Source organism: Papaver somniferum, chromosome 1, assembly GCF_003573695.1.
Source record: "Papaver somniferum cultivar HN1 chromosome 1, ASM357369v1, whole genome shotgun sequence".
NCBI lineage: Eukaryota > Viridiplantae > Streptophyta > Magnoliopsida > Ranunculales > Papaveraceae > Papaver > Papaver somniferum.
The window spans coordinates 1,776,835-1,800,702 of NC_039358.1; the positions used below are offsets into that span (position 1 = coordinate 1,776,835).

At 37.5% G+C, this 23,868-nt stretch overlaps 2 protein-coding genes across 6 annotated transcripts; one reads left to right on the plus strand and one right to left on the minus strand.

The window, feature by feature from the left end:
* Nucleotides 1–287: 287 nt before the first annotated feature.
* Nucleotides 288–1,291, plus strand: LOC113324938. Its single transcript, XM_026573214.1, has 2 exons — nucleotides 288–612; nucleotides 938–1,291. The coding sequence occupies exons 1-2, from the start codon at nucleotides 412–414 to the stop codon at nucleotides 1,259–1,261; spliced, it is 525 nt and encodes a 174-aa protein (XP_026428999.1). The 5' UTR covers nucleotides 288–411; the 3' UTR covers nucleotides 1,262–1,291.
* Nucleotides 1,292–1,546: 255 nt separating this feature from the next.
* Nucleotides 1,547–3,839, minus strand: LOC113277166 (putative F-box protein At2g16220). Of its 5 annotated transcripts, none has more exons than XR_003324767.1 (3): nucleotides 3,503–3,839; nucleotides 2,567–3,414; nucleotides 1,547–1,933 (listed from the first exon to the last, which is right to left on the minus strand). XR_003324767.1 is itself a non-coding variant. In XM_026526338.1 (3 exons), exons 1-3 carry the CDS (start codon nucleotides 3,768–3,770, stop codon nucleotides 2,897–2,899), a joined length of 705 nt encoding a protein of 234 aa, XP_026382123.1. In that variant the 5' UTR covers nucleotides 3,771–3,839; the 3' UTR covers nucleotides 1,661–2,896. The 5 variants fall into 5 exon arrangements, 2 of the variants coding, with proteins under 2 accessions (XP_026382123.1, XP_026382113.1); XR_003324766.1 differs by having other exon boundaries at nucleotides 1,548–1,933; nucleotides 2,273–3,414; XM_026526338.1 differs by having other exon boundaries at nucleotides 1,661–3,249; nucleotides 3,331–3,414.
* Nucleotides 3,840–23,868: the final 20,029 nt, after the last annotated feature.

A 23,868-nucleotide genomic window follows, 5' to 3' on the forward strand; every position in this document is an offset into this window, starting at 1 on the left:
TGCATCCTGATGTAAATTAAAAATAACAAAAAATATTTAAAAATGGGTAGGATAAAACTGTTTAAACCGTGGCTATTTTTACATTTTATCTGTTTAAACAGTATCAAAATTTAAATGTTTTTTTCAACCATGAATTATTGATTTTGGACTTTTTAACCAATTTTGTATTTTTTTATTGCATACAAACTCATTTAATCTTTTAACCATTTTACAATATCGCCCATTCTTTTAACCATATATTCATTCATTTTTTTCTTAAGTCCTTAACAATAGTTGCTTAATTAGAACACAATCAACCCCCAAGAGTAAAAAATTTCTTTGGCAAGACAGTTAAGAACCCAAACTTGTTCTTCCCTTTCCGTCTCTCTAGCCATCATTTTGGGTTGTTCTTGGTCCGAATTTCAACATATCATGGCGACAACCAGTGTTGCTGCCTTGGAGCATTCTTTGCAGAATTTATCACTTATGAATCATGCCGGAAAGTCAAGGATTACTACCACTAGTGATGATGATACCATGAAAGAAGAAGATACAACAGATTTTAATGACGGAATTGAGCTTAATTCTGATATCCCTCTTCCTTTGAAATGGGAGCAATGTCTTGATTTGAAGGTACGTACTACCAAAAACCCTTTTCTTTTATAGTTCAAATTCCATTAATAGGAATCTGAAACAGAGTCTTTAATGTGCACTCTGTTTCCCTGTTTGTTTTTTGCAAAAAAACAGAGGGAACCAGTGATTTCAAGGGATGCTAAATTATGATTTTTTTTTGTTTTAATCTTTTTTTTACATGTTTTTATGATTTCTTCCATGGGTTTGATCCTTTTTCTCCAATTTCAATCAATTCTTAGTTTAATTCCATCATTAAAATTCGGAAACAGAGACCTCTGTTTATTTTGTTTTCCTTTTGTAAAGTTTTGATCTTCTTTTGGTACAGACTGGTGAAGTTTACTATAGAAACAAGGAAACTGGTAAGAAATCAAGAAGAGACCCAAGGAAAGCGATAACTAAGTTCCGGTGCCGAAATGATTATTTGGTGAAAGAGGAAAACTCTTCTGATAGTGAACAAAGATCACAATCACCATCTCCATCAACATCATCATCAAAGGCGAAGAGAAACGATACTCGCCGTGATCAAGTTCTTGTGGTTGCAGGTTGCAAGAGTTGTATGATGTATTTCATGCTTCCCAAGTATGTGGTTGATTGTCCAAAATGTTCTGGGATCATCCTTCATTTTGATCGGTTTCAAAATGGGTCTTAATTATATAAACAAAATTATTACTTTTTGAAATTATATGAATTGTCACGGGCACTAATTCGTCGGAAATTCCATGGCACTCAAACTGATTAGTCACCAGAAAAGGGTCTACCGGAGAATCCTAGGAATTTTCCACCAGTAAATGTAAAACGACTATAGTCACAAAATTAAGTGCATGAATCACGGCTTATAATTCATTCAAAGTCTCACTCTGAATCTAAGCACAAACAGAAACAAAAATGCCCACAGTACTGTAAAAATCACCATAACTTGAATTTTTACAATTATGTGTTAATTATGGTGCAGCTGAGGTGATAATGCTAATGCTTTATCACATTCGACTCATTAGGAAAAGTAAAAAAACGTGAGTGTAAAATCGGTTACTTGTAAACAAACGAAAGATACAAACTAAAAGGGAAGTACACATTTAAACAACATGATTCCTGACAATTTGAAATTGAGTGAACATAAACAAGAATCAAGAACAGTAAGTGCTCCAAGGTGAGAGTATAAATCTAGTTATATACAAGGTGTTAAATAATTTTCTCAAGTCCACCTTGCCAAGGTTGAGGTACATATGCTAATCAAAGTAGTGCAGCAAACACCATTCCTTCAGAAGAGACCAAATGCTCAAAGTCCTGTGTGTTCTCCCGAAGTTCTAGCCATCGCCGAATCCTGATAAGACAAATGAGCCACCACAAAAGGAGGTAAGGGCAAACGACTGCCAAAACACCAGATACAAGCACTAATTAAAACAAAGGCTCGCACCAAAAGATCAAAACCGATAAACCAACTACACATACCACCCAACAGAAATAGAGATAGGGGGAAATGATAGTAGTGAACATAACAATTCAAGGGGGACAAACAATCATTGATTTGCACCAGGTGAAAAATCTATTCAAGTGGATCTTTTATACACAAGAAAACTAGGAGCGTGTTAAATTAAAATGATGCTAAACAAATAATTTTCAATGAAAAGTCGCAATGATGAGATGTGTATCTGTGTTTTACCCCTGCCAAAAGATTCAATTAATATAGCTGCAATATGATCGATCCCCTGCCTGTCAAATATTCAGATGCATTATACTTCCTACATGGTAGATACTAAACAAAAAGAACAAGTGTTGCTATGACACTGAAGGATTGCGAACACCTGCTCAAGTCCACCTAAATCCCCAAAAGAGATATTTTCATCGAGTCTTTGTGAAAATCTAATTTATGTCATCATTCAATCTAATCTCCAGATGGTCCTCACTTCACTCTAACAATAAAGTTTGTAGGATAATGGATGTTTGGATTCCACACCTTTACATTTTGATGCACTACTATTTGAACATCCAAAAACCATGTGTCACTCTAAGAAAGTGGTGGTGGAAGGCTTGTAGCCTTGGTTGAAAACCTGCTGAGGTACTCAAACGAGGATGACATAACAGTTTGCATACACTGGTCTTGATGTTATATGCCCAAGCATACTCCATGGAACTAAGTATGACCACATTTTTGTCAACTAGACTGAAACCTGCAACCTCAAATTGTGAAACCCAGTTACCCACACCTACACCAAAAAACTGGGAATACATTTCTGCTAACCAATCATGAAGTTGAATATCCTTGTGCAACACACACCAGTCTCCATCAAGCACTCAAACTCATCTCCGTTTCCTGAAACCTAGCGAAACAGATCAATCCTTCAGACTCCCCGAGACATTCACTTAAATGTTTAATATCACCATCCACAGCTTCGCCAGGCATCTTGATCATTCTACATTTGGGGCCACTGGTTCCATGGTTGGTGTTTCCGTTCACAATGACAGCTAAAATTTTGCGGTTTCGCTGTTGAAACCAGTAGAAAACACCATTGTGGGTAAAAAGATTGCCGTAAAAGTAGTCAATATCCCAAGTAACATACTGAGGACATGAAACATCATAGATTTTCCATTCACCCAGATCAGAAGAAAATATTTCAACTGTAAATTCATTTGCTGCAGCTGCAAAATTTGGTATCCGGATAACCTTATAACTCTTAGAAATGACTGATGATGAACAAAATTGATAATTACACACGATACCTGACACAGCGAAATCATCTTCTCTTGGTGGTGATGGAGGAAGTAAATCCCATTTTTGAGTGAGTGGATCGCATTCATAAAAATCTAAAAGAAAACCCAGTTTGATGATGAGATATAAATTTTGAATATGAATCAGGATATGCAATTGTGAAAATTCTTCTGAATGTGTTACCTTGGGAATGGTTTTCCACTTCCACTGATGCCCATGGGAGTGATAAATAGTTGAGTTGATACCATTTGTTAGTGAAATAAGGGTTTGAGAGTATCGAAAACCATACCTTTGAAACACACCTGAATTTGAAGATGGAATTAAATGGAAGATGAAGAAAAATTTCAGACCAAACATCATCTGGTATATCCTCTCGATCAACTCCTTTCATGGATGAATCTGAATCTGAATCTGCAGAAGAAGAAGAACCCATTAACCTAATTTCCTTCATTGTGAAATCGATTTGTGTTTGCCCAGCAGAAAACTAGACTAGGGCATCATTGCCCAAGAGAAAATTGGGACCGGGGATTTTATGAATCGGAATTCGGATTCGGAAATTGGGCTTGGACGACTCTGACTTTTATGCACTAACACCAACCACAATGGAGATCAAACCTATAACTATGGTCCTGAGACGAGACATAGTGGGACCGAGTAAAACTAAAATTCGGATCAAGACTATATTCGGACGCGACATAGTTGGGACCGAGTAAAGACTATATTTGGTCGTGGACCAAAACCAAAACTATATATAGTCAAGCGGATTTATAATGTTCGTTTGTCGTCGGGCGTGTATATAATGTGATCCTATTGATGAGACGGGCATATAATGTGATCCTGGTGATGGGGCGGGCATATAATGTGATCCGGAGTGAGGTGTACATATAAAGTTCGCCTGATGGCTGATGGGGCGTGCATATAATGTGATCATGTGATGGGGTTGGCATATAATATGATCCTGGTGATGGGCGCGGGCATATAATATGATCCTGGTGTATACTTTTTCCCAAACGACTAAATTTACTCTTCCACCCTAGTATAACACCACCGACTAAACTTAAATTTGGTCGTTTTTTCTGATCTTTGGTTTATGGTTTTGATCGCACCATTGCAGTTGCTCTAAGGGTCCGTTTCGCTTGGTGTAATAGGAGGAGGGAGTGCAGTCCCACGGTGCGGTCAACGACTCATAAATTTGGTGTTTGGCTACAGCCAAAGCACGACATAATTGAATGACACCTTCCACTACGCTTTCTAATTACGCCTTTGACAAACTTTGACCATTTATTTTGTTGCCTGTTCCATTTGGCATTTCATGTTCTTTTCATCTTCCTCACTTCGGAAGGTTTACAGATTCTTCCGCAATTCTCTTGAGATACAAACTTGTGGATTGAAACTTGGGTTTTCATCAAAAACATCATTGCCATCATTAAAAGAACCTACGACGTTAGTGTTTCATCAAAGACGTGGTTTCTACTTAGCAACGAGCGGGAACGAAATCGGAAACGAGATTCGTGAAATTCTTGAAAAATGAAATTCAAGGAGAGCGTGAATTAGGTTTCATAGAAAGATTTGTTATACTACTAATTTTTCTACGGTATCTGATGCATTCATCTTTTTTATTTTTGGTCTCTTGAAGCATGGTGAAACTAGTTTTGTGGCTTGGTATCCGTTGGAACTTCGAGGTAGATGTATGGGAATATGTTGGGAGTGGGTTACGACTTAGCCCAGATTAAAAGCAAGGTGTTTATAATTAAAAATGGAATGATTTTTTGGGCACTACTCGAAAACGGAGGAGGACTACTCTTCATTTTTCTGATGGATATTTTAAGTAATTTTGAGTCACCTCTTATCTATTCTTTTTAATACCAAACTTTCTCTTGGTAATAAAGTTAGTTAGTGTATTGATTAATGAGTTAATTAGTCATTAGTGAGATTAAATTAATAATTTGATTTTTTTCAAAAGAAGAATTATTGAGAGGAAGAAGATGAAGATGATAATGAAGATGAGGGTTTTGGAAGAACAAAAGTTAGATCTTTTTTTTAAGAGCCACAACAAGAGTATGATGTTTTGGGTACTCATTGATACTTCAAATTTAGTTAATGGTGCTTGAATTGGCCAAAACATTCCTAAAAATGAACAATTTACAAATTGACTTCGGTTTGGTTAACAAAGTTCGGCTACGACATTTGAAGAATAGGTAGCCGAACTCATCAGCAAGTGTAGTTCGGCTAATGTTTCTAAGAACACAGGTAGCCGAACTCAGCTTGATGGAGTTTTTTCTTTCAGAGAAAAGTTCGGTTAGGAGAAAAAAAATTGTGACGTAACTGAACTAAAAGTTCGGCTGGGAAAATAAAATGAAAAAATTTGCGACGTAACCGAACTAAATATATAAATAGGTTTTCAGAGAAAACTTCGGTTAGGAGAAAAAAATTGCGACGTAACCGAACTAAAAGTTCGGCTAGGAAAAAAAATTGCGACGTAACCGAACTTTTCTCTAAAAGAAAAACCTCCATTAAAGTTGAGTTCGGCTAGTTCGACAAAGTTTTTCAGATAATTCCTAATCGAACTTCTCTCTACAACTTCCATTTTCAACTCATTTTGATGATTACTTCTCATTTTTTCGACCAAAAGCAAATGACAATTAATGGGTTTGTTGTAACTTTGGTTTTGATTTTGTTTTGTTAATCATTTAAATTAAATTATATATAGAGGTGGCCGTGGTGGTGATTCTAGGTGGTCGGTGGTGGTGAGCGGCGGTGGTGATGTGATGAGGTGGTTAAATATATATAGGTTAAGGGTAGGTTAGTCATTTCCACACTATAGGACATCCCTTACAATTATAGGGTAGATATTCTATCACTTAGTAGTCCCCCATCATTTTTGAATAGTGCCCAAAAAATCGTTCTAAAAATGACGCCCTAGGGTTTTAACACCAAAACTTCTTTTTCTGCTCCTTTTAGCATAGCCGTCTACTTTCTCTCTAATTTATTTTCTCCTTTATTTTCTCACTGGTTTTTTCTTCGGTTTCTTTTCCACTTGCTTCTCTCCTTTTTTATTTGTTGTGATTGTACGGAAACATTTCTAACATAAGGGGATCGCGTTTCTCCCATGTTAGGAGCGTGCTCCCATCATGTATCTCAGTGAGGAGCGCAAAATCGCGATTTTTAAGGAGATTCGTGATGGGTTTGGATGCTCCTGGCTACTAAGGGTTTCTATCCCTCCACCCCTCTTTCTAGATTTTTTTCTACTCAATATTGGGATATGATTGATTGAGATTTGAATGAAGGGTTAAAACAAGATAATAATTCTTGAATCTCAAGATTATTTTGATTGGAGTTCAAGATCTATCATTCTTATTTTGATGTTTGAGATGAATCCATGGTTTGGGATATCGTTTTTGAGAGTATAGACTTTGATCTCATAAATGGTTTATGAAATTGTAGGGGTTAAATATCGCACCCTTAGGTAGCATGCGAAGGGATACTATTATAAGGGAGTGAATGTACTCGTACATAATATATCTCATATGACGGAATCAATAACATCATGAAGTCACTAGTAAAGTATGAAGACTATGCGAAGTTAAGGGATTCGTGCGAAGACATCGCACATCAGATCCGAAAATAGGGGCTTTATTAGCTGTCCTCCACTATGTAAAACTCCTATATATAGGACCAACTACCACTGTGTAAAGGGAGAGATTTTTTTTTGAGAGTAGAGTTAGAACTTTAAGAGAGAGAAAGTTATTTGCTCCCCAAGTTAAGGGTTTTACTTTACTTCTTTGTATTGATTTCTAAACTTAATAAAAATTCTTCTAAGTGTTCTTCACGATGATTTCTTAGTTGATTGTATATATTATCTAAGGGGTATAGTAGCAGGATTTTCGACTACTATATTTTGGCGATAGAATCAGGGACATCTTGAAATTATACCTGTTTGTAAAAGTTTTAAGTTTATTTCTTGAAAAAATTCTTATTGTCCTTGTTTTTGTGAAAGTGTTCGATTATTTTCTCGGAGTTTCGACATTTGGATTCTCTCATTTAAAACGCAGTTTTCATTTAGGAAGGAAGTTTTGGATTTGCATAAGCTTAGGGTTTGTTATTTCAGGGACACAAGATGGGGAGACGAACATATGCAGGAGAAAATGCAATACCGATTAGGAGGAGTAGAAGAATTGCAGGTATAAGAAGAGGCGAAATTGCAGAAACATCAAGAATGGGAAGGAGGAACAACAGGCCTCAACCGATCAGATCTTAGACCCAGCAGGAACCAAGGGAGAACATCCAAAGAAATCTTGATGAAGTAAGTTTTCACACTACGGATACAGACACCGCAGAAGAAAATGAAGAAGGAATACAACAGTAGGAGAAAATGAAAACATGACCATTGGTGAACTAAGGCAGCGATTAGCAGAGGAAATAAGAAGATAAGAGGAATTACGTGCAAACTTGACACGACAAAATGATGAGCTAAGAGTGGAAAATCAACGATTACAAGAGCGAAAGTCACCATCACGATCCAGAACCACACGTGCGAGCTCGATATCGGGAACAAGCAGAAGTACTACTAGGAGAAGTAGATCTGAGCATGGAGATAATACACAGGGAAAATTTATGAATAATAGTTTGGATAAAAAATTTCAGGTGATAAAATTCACAGGAGGAGCGCGAACGTCGTCAACAGAAAATAGGGTATGTCCAAGTAGGAGAGGACGAACACAGGCGAAGACATCATAGAGAAGGTAGATTGGAGCAAAATGGAGAATACAACCACATGCATGATGACGAACAGCGAGCAAATGACGCAGAACATGCAAGGATGATACTTCAGGAGCAGACAAAGGAAAAAACACATTTCTAATAGAAGTGGGAGAGAATTCCAAGAATCTACACTGTAACTCAATAATACACTCATTCAAAAGTATAGAAGATTTCCACGACAATGTGTTAAGCCGCGTATTTGCGAGGGATTCCGAAGGGAAGGAGATAATGAACCTAGCAAAGATACCAAAACTCAAAGAATGACAGAAACAACCAATCACATTTAGCGCAGAAGAAGTATCTGGAGGAGGCGAACTCTACGAGAATCCACTGGTAGTTAAGTTAAAAATAATATCAAAAGAAAAGTCGGACAAGGAAGAAGGTGAAGATGATCTCACATGGGCAATAAACAGGATACTAATTGATTCTGGGAGCTCGGTGGATATTTTGTTTTATCATACATATAAGACAATGGGAGGAAAAGATGAAGATCTGATTCCTTCAACTTATAAAATATACGGGTTCAATGGATCCGCCAACAAGCCAAAGGGAGAAATTACCATGCGAATCCCTCTTAAGGAAATCTCTACAGAAATAACCTTTTGTGTCGTGGACGTCTAATCTCCATACAATGCATTAATTGGAAGACCGTGGTTACATAGCATTCTCGGCGTGGCTTCCACATATCATCAGTGTATCAAGTTTCTGTTACCACAAGGCGTTGGAATTATCCAAGGAGATGTTAATGAAGCGAAAACATGCAATAAAATTGATGTTGAGAAAAGCGAAGGGCGTGCGAATAAGAGAAGAAATTGGAAGCGTGACGCAGAAGAAAGTAAGCGGTGCGAAAGATTGATGGTGAATTTCATAGAAATAAAAGGAGAAGTTGATGACTATCATGAAAGTGAGGAATTGTCAAAGAGAGAAAATGCTGGGATCGAAAAAGAGAACCAGGAAGGAACTAGTACAAGAAAAATTCGGATGAGGACGTTCAAGAAAGCAAAAAAGCATGAATGCGCGAAGCAAACTAAGAAGGCAGAGTTCCAACCTAGAGAGTAAGTCATGAACGAAGTACCACCATATCGCAAGCGATAGATAAGAATAAAGGAAAATTAACATGGGCAGGACCTTATGTGGTGAAGAGATGTGTTGGTAATGGGATGTACAAGTTAATGGAAAGAGGTGGAATAAATATGGACAAAATGGAGAATATGCTTTATAACAAGAAACATCTGAAGCAGTTTTACAGTTAGGACGCACGAATACATCTCAAAAGTATTACCTATATGCGAAGTGGGTGAAGAAGTGAAAAGGGGTGAAGTAGCTAATAGATTATTATATAGTATTAGTAAAGATATTTATGTTTGTGCGAATAAAGAAGAGAAAGGAAAATCAGAAAAGTACGAGGAAAGATTATTAATAGAAAAATTATATTTCTTCTACAACGAATACTCCTTGCATGCAAGCAGAAAAATGAGGCAAAAATAAGACCTCCAAAATAAGACCTCACTAGGGGGAAACAAAATTTAAAACCTTTAACTAGGGAGGCTAGGTATCCAATTGTGGCGTGCACCCTAGTTCGCACTTGTGCAAGAGGAAATATCGATAAGCCCTAACGTGCGTCACAGTGGGGAAAAACCTAATAATGCATGACTCGAGCGAAATCCATACCTTTCCTGGAACCTGAGTCATGGATAATGGGGGCGAAATAAAAGCCTATCCGGTAGGGACTCCTTAGTCGAAAGACTAAGGTACTAAGTTCTCTATTATGGAGTGTAGAAACTCGATCAGGGCGTCGCGGTACACGGTTGAGCCAACAATGACGGGGGCCTCTGGAGCGTACCTCACCGCTCTTGGAAAGTCCTGGATATGATACACTCGGTCTTCAAGATACCCCACTTAGGGTGCGGTCTAGAAAGAGACCGCGAAAACAACTGGTTGTTGCATCATTGGATGGGAGGATCCCACCCCAACCCGGTAGGGGTACGCCTCCTTGAAATGGCAACCAGGGGGAAGATAAGTACGACACCCTCCATTAGGGAGCTGAATTGTGTCAAAAGGCGTCAATATCATGGGACTATAAATCAAACAAGAGTATAGACCTGTCGTATTGGTGCATAAAAAAATCCTGTAGAGGCAATAATACGAAAGATGATAAGACGAGATCAATGGGTCTCTGCGTGAAAGCGTAGAGATATCCTGCGATTTTGTCGCACGACCAAGATGAATACCCTGGGCAAAGCTAAGTCCTATTAACAGGGTAGGATGATTAAAACCTCTAATTAGGGAGGATCAATAAGACCTCACGAAGAAACACAAAAGACAGCACAAACATTATTTTTGCAGGGTGAAAGAAAAGCAGAGGCAAAGGTATGATCACACCACAAATTACAAAGGTATGATTTTGAATTACAAAGCTCGCATGCATAGCTGAGGATTCAATAGAGGCAATTTCACTCCTGCGAACAACAGAGGCAAGAATGAGATTATAAATATAATATGAATATGTTATTCGCACTAACACAGCTGCCTCGTGTCAAACATGATAGCAATCGTATATTCTCACGCGTGGTAAACTCATGTGCATGTATTCTCACACGTGGTAAACTCATGCACATGTATTATTATGTTCGTGCACATGATGGACCCACGACGCACGTGTATACTATATGATAAATTCACGCACATAGGTTATTAAGTTCGCTTCTATTAGTTACCCTAAAATTAACACAAATTATTAGAAAGGAAAGTCTCTTTCTTTCGATAAACAGAAAGGAGAAGGAGGGAGAAGCATAAAGAAGGTGAAAATCTATTAAAGGTAAAAATACTCAGTATATGTACAAAGAGGAAGGTATAATAAAAAGAACATAAAAGAAGGAGAGAAGCAGAAGATTACTTCTTGCTAGCATCATCTTCATCAAACTCAGAGTCATAATCTTCTTCATCAGAATCCTCATACTCAGCATCACTATTTGAAATTTTGAAAGTTTCTTCATTTTCTGAAGGAGCCTCAAACTCATAATGAGATGGGAAACGAATGCGATGTTCAGAGCAAAGCTCCCCTATTTCCTCTTTAATAGATCCATCACGTATGCGAATGGCGTCCTTGGTTAGATTAGAAACGGTGGCTTTGAGATTTTTCTTGAGTCGACGACACTTGGTGTCACGAGCTACAAACTTCGCTTCCAACCTGTCAATCTCAAAAGAAGACTTTTCCTGTAAGCTTTCAATATCTCTCTGATACTTCTGCTCCTTTTCAAGAAATTCCTTTTCAACGGATTCGAAGAGATGAGAACAAGGGTCAAAATCACCAGGGATGCATGGTCAGATTCTAAACTAACATTTGTAGCCAACCCCAACCTAGCATTATCGAGGACTCTACCAGCCCATTCAAACTTATTTTAATTCTCTATTAGCAGACAAGAGCGAAGTTTATTTTCACGAGCGAGAAGAGCATCCCTCTCACTCATGGCACAATCCCTTTCTATCTGAACCTTGAGTTGAGCTTCATGAAAGTGCTTCAAAGCCTTCGCACCATTAATGATTACCTGATCTTTCTTAGTTATAAGAGTATGCTTTTTGGCTTCTAAAGTCCTAATTCTCTCTTTATCCTCACTGGCGCGACGTTGTAAAGCCTTATTAGCAATTAATAGTGGTCTATGATCAAAAATAAGGGCTTCGTATTTTACCCTCAGTTCCTTCCAACTAAGATTCTCTAGACCACGCATGGGGAAATTGTTCACTTAGGCGTTAAGAAGCTCTAAAAGGGCATCACTATCATCGGGAAGTCTAGCCGCCTCTTCGGTTAGGTTATAAAGCTCTGCAGGTTTAAGTAATAGAAAGAATATAAAGACACAACAAAAGTTCACAAGGTATGGGGGAGCGAAAACAAACACACCTATTAGTTGATTATTCCTATGACGAAGAGTATCTGCCTCCTGTGTCTTACTCAAAAGTTCCCCCTTAAGTTTCGTACACTCAACCTCCAAGGAGTGATTCTTTCTCTGCGAGTCAGAGGCAACCGCATGAGAAGCTCGTGCCACCTGTAAGAACCAGAAGACAAAGGAATTCAAAATAATTAAAGTACAAGGAAGAATTATTAGCTTAAGCTCACCCCAGTCTACAATAAAATAAGAAGACATACCATGGAAGCCATAGCAAATAAAAACTCTAGAGATATGGCTGAGGAAGATCCTCGCAGAGATTCATGACTCAAAGTGGGAGCATCATATATGGAAGAAGTCATTTTGCAGGTGCGAACTAAGTTATCATCACCAGCAGCTGAGAAGGAGTCTTTAGAGATGAGAGATAATTGGGTCATGAGGGAAGCTGAAGTAGAATCATCAGGGAATGGTAGCTCATTCCCCTGAGAGCAAGGAACTAAAGGATTAGAAGACGAGGTAGTAGAGGTAATCTTTCTCTTCTTTTTGGGATTATCCTTCTTGCTTACATTTCTCGAAGAAGAAAGCAACGACTTTGCCCGTTGACTTCGCACAGGTAGTAGGCTTCGCGCGAGTAGCAGCCTCCTCCTCACCCTCAGAAGAGCTTTTATCATCAGTACCACCAATATCTAGCCCCTCTACCTTCGCACACTGATAAAGATAAGAAATAGAGGCAACAATATTGTTAAAGTAAAATTAAAATTATTTCTTACTTCATCAGTGATCGAACGTAGAGCTTTCAGCGTGCCTGGTTTCTTATGAGCCTTATAGTCCTTCTTCAGCTTGGCAATCTGGAGATGAAGAAACTAGTAAAATAGAGAAGGAAGAAAAGTAAAATAAAGAAATATCAATGAAAGAGCGAAGGTTAGAAAGACGTACCACTTTCTCCTCCTCAATCCAACTAAACTACCAAGGAGAGCAGGTCGAAAAACCCTCGGGAAGGGGATTTATCGACCTATTGTCACCGTAACCGGTGATATATGGACCCTCAAGAATAACAGGATAAACATCCCAGCGATTATCATTGGAGTTCCGTGCAGTGTGATTAGTCTTATAGTTAAAATCAACGTCTCGGATAATCCTTTGATTCTCTGCGAGGCCATCCTTCCTCGACAGACGAACAGCCCAGCGAGATGACTCAGACTTCATGATCACCACTTCGTAGTTAGCAAAGAAACTCTCAACAGTATAATCAGAAAGAATAATTTCTAAGTCAGCATACGCTTCATTCCTATATTCTCTAAGATAAAGGGATCCTAATCCAGCCGCACGACGAGCGAACTCCAACATAATCCTTATAGCGTCCTCGCCCAGTTGAAAAATCGTACGCTTAAATTTATCATGTGAGAGGATATTATAAAACAGAGGAATTCGCGGATCCAAGAGGGGAATAGGAAGACCAGCGAGAAGATTCCCTACAAAGATAATGATTTTTTGATCATTCCAGTGATCAGACTTGAACTTAGGGTTAAGCGTCAAAGTAGGCCCCGATGAAGAAGTAGCGGTTAATGTGAAGCCTTTATACCTGAATTCAACGTGTAATCTGTCAAACTGCTCTACCATTCTCCAACCTGGCTTATGCCCCATTGTTGATCTTATAGAATGGGATTACAAATATCAAGAAAGTCAAGATAGCTAAGATGATCAAAGAGGCGAAACAATAAAACAGACGGGAAAGAGAAGCAACCGTTGGAACAAAGAAAGATCAAGATTCAAGATCGAATAGAAAAGTAGCTACGGTAAGAAAAGAAAAGTTGCAGAGGTTGAGGGAAGAGAGTAAAAAGAGAGGAATAAAAACGAAAAAGGGGCCTTATAAAGGATTCCGCCTCCTCCCCACGAAATTCACTTTTGTGAATGCATTAATGAGTGAAAGAACATGAAGCGACAGTTGCAGGGATTAATCGCAACATGTCCAAAGGTGGATCGATAAGAACGACACATGGAGAAGTTAAAGTCCGAAATCTCGGAATAATGTCAGTTAAGAAATATGATAAGTTGATAAGGTGCGGAAAATCACATAAAAGGTGCGAAGAGGATTATAAGAGGAGTTTCTCTCATCCTTCTTTCCATAATAAAGACCGCTAAGAGAAGAGGAAAAATGTAGGGGTTAAATATCGCATCCTTAGGTAACGTGCGAAGGGATACTATTATAAGGCGGCGAATGTACTCGTACATAATATATCCCAGATGACGGGATCAATGACGTCATGAAGTCACGAGTAAAATATGAAGACTATGCGAAGTTAAGGGATCCGTGCGAGAAGATACAATATAAACGTCTGAAGACATCGCACTTCAGATCCGAAAACAGGGGCTTTATTAGCTGTCCTCCACTATGTAAAACTCATATATATATGACCAACTACCACTGTGTAAAGAGAGAGATCTTTTTGAGAGTAGAGTTAGAACTTTAAGAGAGAGAAAGTTGTTTTCTCCCCAAGTTAAGGGTTTTACTTTACTTCTTTGTATTGATTTTTAAACTTAATAAAAATTCTTCTAAATGTTCTTCACGATGATTTCTTAGTTGATTGTATAGATTATCTAAGGGGTGTAGTAGATTTTCGACTACAGATAATAATTCATGAATTTAAAGCTTTATTATTACTTTCTTGTTTATCCTGAAACATATTTCAATATTTGATATTGTTAGGATGAAATTACACCTTTCACATATCTATCGAGCCAAACACATCTAGTTGAACTACCGGTAGTATGAATGCAAATACTTTCTATTACAGGTATTTTGAATGAGCCTGCATTGCTAAAATTTGTGTGCCAAACGGACCCTAAAATATTTGGCGGATTTGGCGGATTTGGCATGTAGTTCACGGATGGCTACGTTATCACATGTGTTAATAATCTCTTTCATTACATAACTTAGAAAATTTAATAACAGGGAAGACTGAAACGTTACATGCACACGCGTTATAGAGTGTGCACAGAGTTAGACTCAGCAGCCCAATTAATTGAGAGAGATAGAGAGTATGTACAGAGTTAGACTCAGCCAACCCAATTAATTGGGTAACATCTGAGAGAGTTTTCATGTCGTGGTATAACCAAGGGGGTGTTTAGAATATAGTCCTGTGAAACATATCTTCACTGAACATTGTGAGTGTGTGCAGAGTATCTTCACTGACCATTATGAGTCATGTGCTGTGTAAGTATGTGAAGTGTTGTAACTGTCTGTAGAAGGTCATATATACGTTGGTCACCGGTTCAGGTGGTCAACAGAGTTCAAAGTTTATAAACAAATCCTCTGTGTGTTTTAATCTGTAATAAAGAATCATGAATTGAAATCAACGAAACCAAATAAGAGAGTGTCCACTGACGTAACCTCTTTCAACACTGTCGCATTTCTTTACATATACAACCTGATACCCTTAATCTAAGAAGTCCTAAACCAACAATAGCAAAGATTGCCGCGTTCCCCGCCGTACCTGCATATTCATACAATAATATGTTAATCAAAAACCCCGTACTCTTTTGCCGATTCGAAGAATTATGTGCTCTCTCTCTATTAACTGTTCATTTCGTTCTGATCGATTTTGTGAGTTGTCTCTCTAATTGGTTTTATACAAGGATAATCTATATAGTTTGCAACGAAAACAAAGTTGGAGATGACATTGTTGTGTCCACCAAGTCTACATCTTGCTCCTCATAAAAATAACTGACGAATTTGAAAACATGGATTTCATATCCGGAAAATGGGTCATTGTCCAAATATTTTTAAAACATGGTTCAAATGGACGAGTAAAAATTAGTATCGGTGAAATGGACACTAAAAAAATAATAAAGATGGAATCGGATTCATCCCGACTTAAACTTAAAAAATAGTAAGGATGAAACTGGATGTATCCTGATGTAAATTAAAAATAAGAAAACGTATTTGAAAATGGATAGGATGATACTGTTTACATCCTGGCTATTTTTACATTTTTGTCCATTTAAACAGTATCAAAATCTAAATATTCTTTTCACCCAAAAATTGTTAATTTTGATCTTTTTAACCAATTTTGTGTTTCATATCATAGTGGAATCACGTAGGAAACTCAAAGGAAACTCCTCATCATCATATATACTAAAATAAATTTTGATGCTTTTTGTTTTTTCTTGCCTCACATATTTATGGTTTATTCCTTTTCTTTCTTTTACCAAGTGTACAACATTTTACGTGTCTTGACTCTTAAATGCTACCCAATTGATATTAGTATATATTTCCAATTGATACGACCTTTAGACTTGTCAAGAAACCCAGCTCCAAGAATGTACGTATAACTAAAATGTATAGAATTGTGTATTATAAGTCTGCTGGGGTACAGCATTAGTTCCGGCCGGGGACAGGTGAGACATCCTAAGTTGTGAATGAAGATGACGGAACATGCACGGGGGTATACGGTGACCATTTTTCATCCTAATTAGAATTAAGTGTCACCAGTCAAGTACGCCACTCTGATTTGCATCATTTGGGACTGCTAGCTTGTACTGTTGAATAAGTACTATAAGACGTTATTAGTCCTCAATAAATAAGTACTATAAGACGTTATTAATCCTCAACAATCATTCAACATCAAAGGAATCATATTCTTTAATTAACGAGGCCAATTACAGTTGATCGACCAGTAATACCAAACATAACCCCTTATAATATATATTCATGTTATGATATTTTAATTCCATACCAAGTAGTCCTGCAATGACTTCAGTTATTGTTGCAGTTTCACCGACTGGTCTTCATGTCATCACTATATATGTATCTCGAATAGATAACTTAACAGTCACTTGCGATTAGCTAATCTTAATTTGTTTAGGGAGAATGAGTTCAAATGAGTTCCGGATTCCTTTGATCGGTGATTTGTTTTCACCACCGGCGGAGGAGACACAACGTGAGGGTTGCTGTAATGGGTGTTTTGGATGCTGTGACAAAATAAAAGCATGGTGGAAATCATTTACAGATACACTCGAGTTTTGGTGGGATAGCATCAAAGGACTTTTCACCATAGCTCAAGGAATGTACGAAGCAGCTAAAGCAGCCTACGACGCGGAACAATTTGTTTCCAAGTTAAATCCATTTGCATAGAATGTCTAAACAATGGGAATGCGGAGGTAACAACAGTTCAAACAATAATCATGTATGAGTTATCGGTATATTCAAATAATGAGTTATCTGTATATTCAATATAGGGATAAACACCCTTTGTCAACATGCAATCAGTGTATGCCTTTTTTATCTCATCATGGTCTTTCTACTGGTGCCACCGGTGGGTGAGATAATGGTGTTGCCAAACGGGCTATAATGAGTTTTGGAACACGTAATTTCATCACGTAATTTCATCGTCCCTGATTCTGTATCCTACACCTAAAAAAGGTAGTATATTTAAAGTTCGACACAAATGTTATGAGCTCCCTGTAATGCAATAATGCATCAACGGCCACCAGGCAACAAAGTCCAAGACCCACGAGCCTAACTTCTGCTGCGCCCAATATCGGCTAATACCGCAGCGGCCGGTGTGGCGGTGTCATTATAGATAACTAGGTGTGCGGCCGTGCGTTGCACGGGTTAAATTAGTTGTCCCAAATATTTTGGCAATTAATTTTCATTGCCATTTACATTCGAACTGTGATTACTTAAAGCAGCATGAGTTGAGTTGCAAGGCTTTGTAGAAATTTGACCAAGAATCCCACGGCAATGCGATGCAAGATTAAATGCATTTCTGAAAAATGTCTACTGATTAGCATGTATTATGAATCAAAATAGCTAATACTTACTGATTCATAATGTCTATAAACATTTGATTAATGTCTACTGATTAGTATGCAGGCACTACTTCAGTTAATTTCATGATCTTTCCTAAATCCAATGTGCCAAAATAGCCAAAATAGCTAATTTACACTGCCATATAGAATATCCTACATCCAATGCTAAAACAGGAACATTAAATAGTTCAATCATATGGTATATCTTCAACTTGATTTTGTATAATCATAAGCATGAATAAGTACCCGTTTCCAGAAATAACATAGCTATATTCCATATATGATCTTGCTGTATACCTGCTACCCATCTTAGTCACCCTCGATCTTGCTGTATACTTCTTATCCATCTCAGTTGCTATCCATCTCAGTCATTGGCTTGTCATGAGCCCGACATGTCTCTGTTCAACTTACCCTGGATAATACCGCAAGAAGCCGCAAGACCACCAAAAAGAGTTTAATAACCAGTACAAATTAAAATTAACATAAGAAAATAACCAAGAGAAAAGGTACTAAATCCGTTTTGTAGCTTGTAAACTCTTAGATGGATCTATGTCAACCAAAATTCACCAAAAATCCAAATTTTGTTGCTAGAAGAATTACATGCTAACTGTAAATAAAATAAAACTCAAAGCCCAAAAAGTTATGTGCCATGTTAGTCGTAAAACTTGCATAACTATAAGTTAGGGCACCTGAATGCATTAGATAAAGGACGAACAATTGCTGGACATGAAGTATATAGTAGAGAAGGAATATGGGACTCAGAGTTTCTAAAAAAAATGAACACGGACTTAATATATACATTCATTGTACCATTATTGACTCCAAATTAAACACTATAAGTTCTCATTAAAGGAGTTCACGAATCAATAATCTATTCACATTTTTAAGCTTATTAATCAGTAGATATTATGAATCAGTAAAAGCATGAAGTTCGCTTATGCTTAATTCCACTTTTCTTATCAAAAAGAAGATTAAGGGTTGTGAGCCCGTGAAACCCTAGCAACGATGTTTGGTATAAAACATCATGAATCAGTAAAAAAATATCTTGAATCAAGAAAAAAATGGTGAGAAACTAACAGAGAATCAATAAAAGCATCCATACCTAATAACTCATAGCCGGTTCCCAAAAAACGTTTTATACCTTAGCGGCTTAGCAATTTGCTTCCCATAAAGCGTGATTAACCCAAGATTCTCAAAACCACCATGAACACCACCTGTGGTCCAAAGTTCCCACCATTGTTCATAAACCCTAAACTAAGCAATCAATGGCTGCTCCATATATTAGGTCTGAAAGTTGACAAACGAACGAATCGGAAGAAATATTGATACACAGTAAACCGATTCAAAGAATCAACTTACTGATTTTTAGATACGAAAAAACACGATTATCATCGGATGCTTCATTAATATCTGTAACCAATAAGATAAAACATTAAAAAGAAGATATATAATTTTTTCGATCATAATTAGGTAATCAAACAATAAATCTGATCAAGATACAATTGAAAAAAGTAATCGCAACGACTGAAACCGGAAGAAGATAGAGACGGACTGCGGGAGAGACAGGGTGAAAGACGCAGCTGGTCTTGGAAACAGCTATTAGGGTTCTGAACATCAGAAACGTGCGGCATTTGTGCTAGAGGGAATTGTTTGGGCAGATGATTCAGACGCAAACCCCGTTTTCTTTTTAGGTCTCAAGGTTGTGGTTACCAAATTTAAGCTTGGTGGTATTACTCGACGAAATATCGGTGGTGTGAAAAAACCAATTTTTTTTATTGATCTAAATATTTTTCGGTGGGGTCAGAAACTCCAGGAAGAGAGTTTGATACAGTTTTTAACCACGGCGGAGTATTTTCTTCTGGAACTATATCTATAATACTCATATTTAGACTAACTTCACAATATATAGTGTATATTGCTTGTTCTCCCCACCTTACACTGCCAGTATTAGAAGACTACTCATTGGGTAACCATGGAAAACTAATGCTTTCTATGTTATTGAAGAATTACAAATGGTTTGGTTATCTTTGTATGTTGATTTTAGGATCTTCTCAAGGACTCATCGCGTTGTGCTCTTTTCCTTCGTCAAGGTTTTATCTCTATGACTGTGGGTTTTTCTTGTCAAGGTTTTTAACGAGGCAACATATACGTGTCCAACACCTACCGGTGGTTTTATCATTTACCTTCAATTACTCGTCTTTTATTTTTCATGTAATTCTTTTAACTTCTATTGTAATGTCGGCTCCTTTTGAGTCCTAAGTTTAATGAAATACGTTATTCACAAAAAAAAAATATATATATATATATATATAAATAGTGTAGACTATATCCACAATTCACACTTAGACACCACCTTATAGATATCCTTCACGTGTATCAAACAACATCACAAACGTCGATAAAATATAAGCAGGTCTGCTGCGTTTGCACTTGCAGTCGGTTAAACATATTATCAACCGTCAGATCAAATATGGAAATATAAAACTGAAATAAAAGATAAAATAAACCTTAACTAAAAGGGTAGATAGATAAACCTTATAAATACAATGGTTTTCTTTTCCACCATCCAGTTTTTTTTATTTGCGTCGTCGTCTTCACTCTTCTGAAAGCAAACCCTAACCAAAGAACACAAACAATAGCTGAAGCCCTTTTTTCATCCAAAATCATGGTCGAGGGTTCAATAGAGCATCGGCAACAACATCAAAAACGTCTCTGCACTATGATTTTTCCTCTCAAGGCTGTAAAATCTTTCTTTGGTAGCATCTGTTAATATCCTTAGGTTAATCCATGAAAGACCTAGAGGTAGAAACCGATGAAGAAATTGATGCAAATAACCCATTGATCTCGCCTAATCATTGTCTTGTATTATTACCTCTCCATGATTTTTATTGCGCAAATATAACAAGCCTTAATACTCCCGTGAGTAAAAATTCTCATGATATTTGTGTCTTTTGACACAATTCAGCTCCCTAATAGAGAGTGTCGTCCTTATATTCCCCTTGATTGCTCCTTCAAGGAGGCGTACCTCTACCGGGTTAGGGTGGTCTCCTCCCATCCAGTAATGCAACAACCAGTTGTTTTAGGGGTCTCTTATCCCTCCACCGATATGGTTTATGGTTACAAGATAGCTCTAAGTGGGGTTTCTTCGGACCAATTGCATCATAGTCAAGACTTGTCAAGAATGGCCAGGTACACTCCAGACACCCCAGGCACTCTTGACTCAACCGTGTACCTCGGCGCCTTGATCGAGTTTCTGCACTCCTTTGTAAAGAGATTCTTACCTTAGTCTTTCAACTAAGGCGCCCTACCGGATGGGTTTTTGTTTCACCCCAAATCCATGACTCAAGCTTCAGGGTCGGTGTAGATTTCACTTGAGCCATGATAACTAGTTTACGAATTATGACGTGCATTAGGTCTTATTATTTTCTCTTGCTTTACGCGAACTAGGATGCACGCCACAATGGCATAGCTAGGCTCCTTAATTGGAGTCTTTATTTCTGATTCCTTTTTATTAAGGTCTTAATTTTGTCTTTAATTTGGATAGTATCATTATAACGAAATATTCAAATGCATTCAGTGGAATAATTCATCCTTATTAACAATTCACATCTTCATTTTCGCTTCCTTAATTTTCATATACATGTTTCTTTCTTCAAATGCATACATTTATGCGATCATCATCGCATGGTTTATAGATAATATTTCTTCAGATATAATCTGTTCCATAGACGTTCCAATTTTCGGCCTGTGTTCTTTCCTTCAGGATCCATCAATTCATAAGCTCCATTTCCAATTATTCTCTTAATTATATAGGGTCCATCCCATCTTTTCTCCAACTTTCCATCACTTCCTTTCTAATAAGGCGGTATCTCTCGCAATACTAATTCTCCTGTCTGAAAATCTCTTATTTTTACGCGCTTGTTATATTCTCGAGTTATCCTCTGATGGTAATTTTCCATATGTCGCAAAGCAACTTCTCTTCACTCTTCTAAATCATCCAATTTTGCTAGGATCAAATTCGCACTTAAATTCTTTTCCCATGCTTCTCGCTTAGTTGTAGGAAGTATAACCTTAGTTGGCAATACCGCTTCAACTCCATATGTCAGGAAAAAAGGTGACATTCCGGTAGCCTCCCTTCTAGTTGTTCTGTATGCCCATTTTGCATTGTGTACTTGTTCGCACCATCCTTTATTATGTCCCTCCAATTTCTTTTTCAACGTGTCTGCAATTGTCTTATTGGTTGCCTCAAATTGACCATTGCTTTGTGGATACAATGGAGTGGATTTCCCACTTTTGATTTTGAACGCATTGAGTAACATTTTTATATTTTCTCCTTCAAATTGTTTTCCATTATCAAAAACTAGTTGTGCTGGGATCCCGAATATGCAAATGATATTCTCAAATATGAATGTGAAAATATCTTTATCTCGAATGTGATGCACCGCTTTTACTTTTGCCAACTTTGTAAAGTAGTCTGTCGCTAATATTAAATATCTTCTTTGCCTTGTTCCTGGTATGAATGGGCCCACAATGTCTAACCCCCATTTTAAAAATGGCCATTCACTTGTGGAGGAGTTGAGCATCGTCCCGGGCGCGTGTATCTTCTTTCCATGACGCTGACATTCTTCGCACCGTCTTGATACTTCTTTCGCGTTTTCATGCATGTATGGCCAATCATAGCCTTGTATTTTCGTTCTATATGCTAAAGACCTTCCTCAATTATGATTTCCTGCATCCCCGTAGTGTAATGCTTTCAAGATTTCCATTCCTTCTGTTCTTGTTAAACATCTAAGCGATGGTCCAACAAATGATCTTCGGTAAAGTACACCATCTCTCAACTCATAATTTGTTTCTCTACTCTTTAAATTGTGCACTTCCAACCTGTTTATTGGGAATTCTCCTTTTTCTAAATATAAATGAAGTTGGGTTTGAAAAAGCGGGGGTCTAACAACACCACCCAATATTTCTCTTAGCAATTTGTATGGACAAACTCGAATATACTTTTAAGAGAATCAACAAGACTCAATCAATTAAAAGTACATCAATGAGTTTATATCTCTCTCTCTTGATTTGATTTCCTCAAACAGAAACAGCGAGTACTAATCAAATATAAGGAATAACTTGGATGGTACTAAAGACCAATATCCAAGGATCAATCAATGACAATCAACAACCAAAGGTTGGATTACTTTAATTGATGATCGAACGCACAACCTGTATTATTTTAATTATAAAGATAAAACAATATAATGCGGAAACTTAAATAACAGACACCAGAAATTTTGTTAACGAGGAAACCGCAAATGCAGAAAACTCCCAGGACCTAGTCCAGATTGAACACACACTGTATTAAGCCGATACAGACACTAGCCTACTCCAGGCTAACTTCGGACTGGACTGTAGTTGAACCCCAATCTGTCTCCCACTTATCCAAGGTACAGTTGTACTCCATACGCCTCTAATCCCAGCAGGATACTGCGCACTTGATTCCCTTAGCTGATCTCACTCACAACTAAGAGTTGCTACGACCCAAAATCGCAGGCTTTGACAATAAACAAATCTGTCTCACACAGACAAGTCTATCAATGGATCAATCTGTCTCCCACAGAAAAACCCTAAAGTTTTTTTTCCGTCTTTTGATAATAATCAAAGTGAACAGGAACCAATTGATAATCCGGTCTTATATTCCCGAAGAACAGCCGAGATAAATCAATCACCTTACAACAACCTTAATCTTATGGTAGCGAAAAAAGATGTTGCGGAATCACAAACAATTAGACGAAGATGTTTGTGACTACTTTTTATATCTTGCCTATCTGATATATTAATCTCAGGCCAATCAATCTGATTGTACTCGTACGATAGAAGATGCAAGATCAGGTCACACAACAACGATAAAAGTAGTATCGGTATGGATTCACAATCCCAATGAAGTCTTTAAGTCGTTAACCTGGTTTTAGAAGAAGAAAACCAAAGGTTAAAGGAGAATCGACTCTAGCACGCAAACTAGTATCACATGTGAAGTGTAGGGATTAGTTTTGCACAATACTACATGTCTCCTTTATATAGTCTTTCAAATCAGGGTTTCGCCTT

Excerpts from the sequence above, each read along its gene's own strand:
- LOC113324938 (XM_026573214.1), top strand. The coding sequence starts at position 412 with ATGGCGACAACCAGTGTTGCTGCCTTGGAGCATTCTTTGCAGAATTTA. Across the intron at positions 613-937 it reads AGCAATGTCTTGATTTGAAG|ACTGGTGAAGTTTACTATAG; the intron begins GTACGTACTACC and ends CTTTTGGTACAG.
- LOC113277166 (XM_026526328.1), bottom strand. The coding sequence starts at position 3,770 with ATGAAGGAAATTAGGTTAATGGGTTCTTCTTCTTCTGCAGATTCAGAT. Across the intron at positions 3,415-3,502 it reads AGTGGAAAACCATTCCCAAG|ATTTTTATGAATGCGATCCA; the intron begins GTAACACATTCA and ends GTTTTCTTTTAG.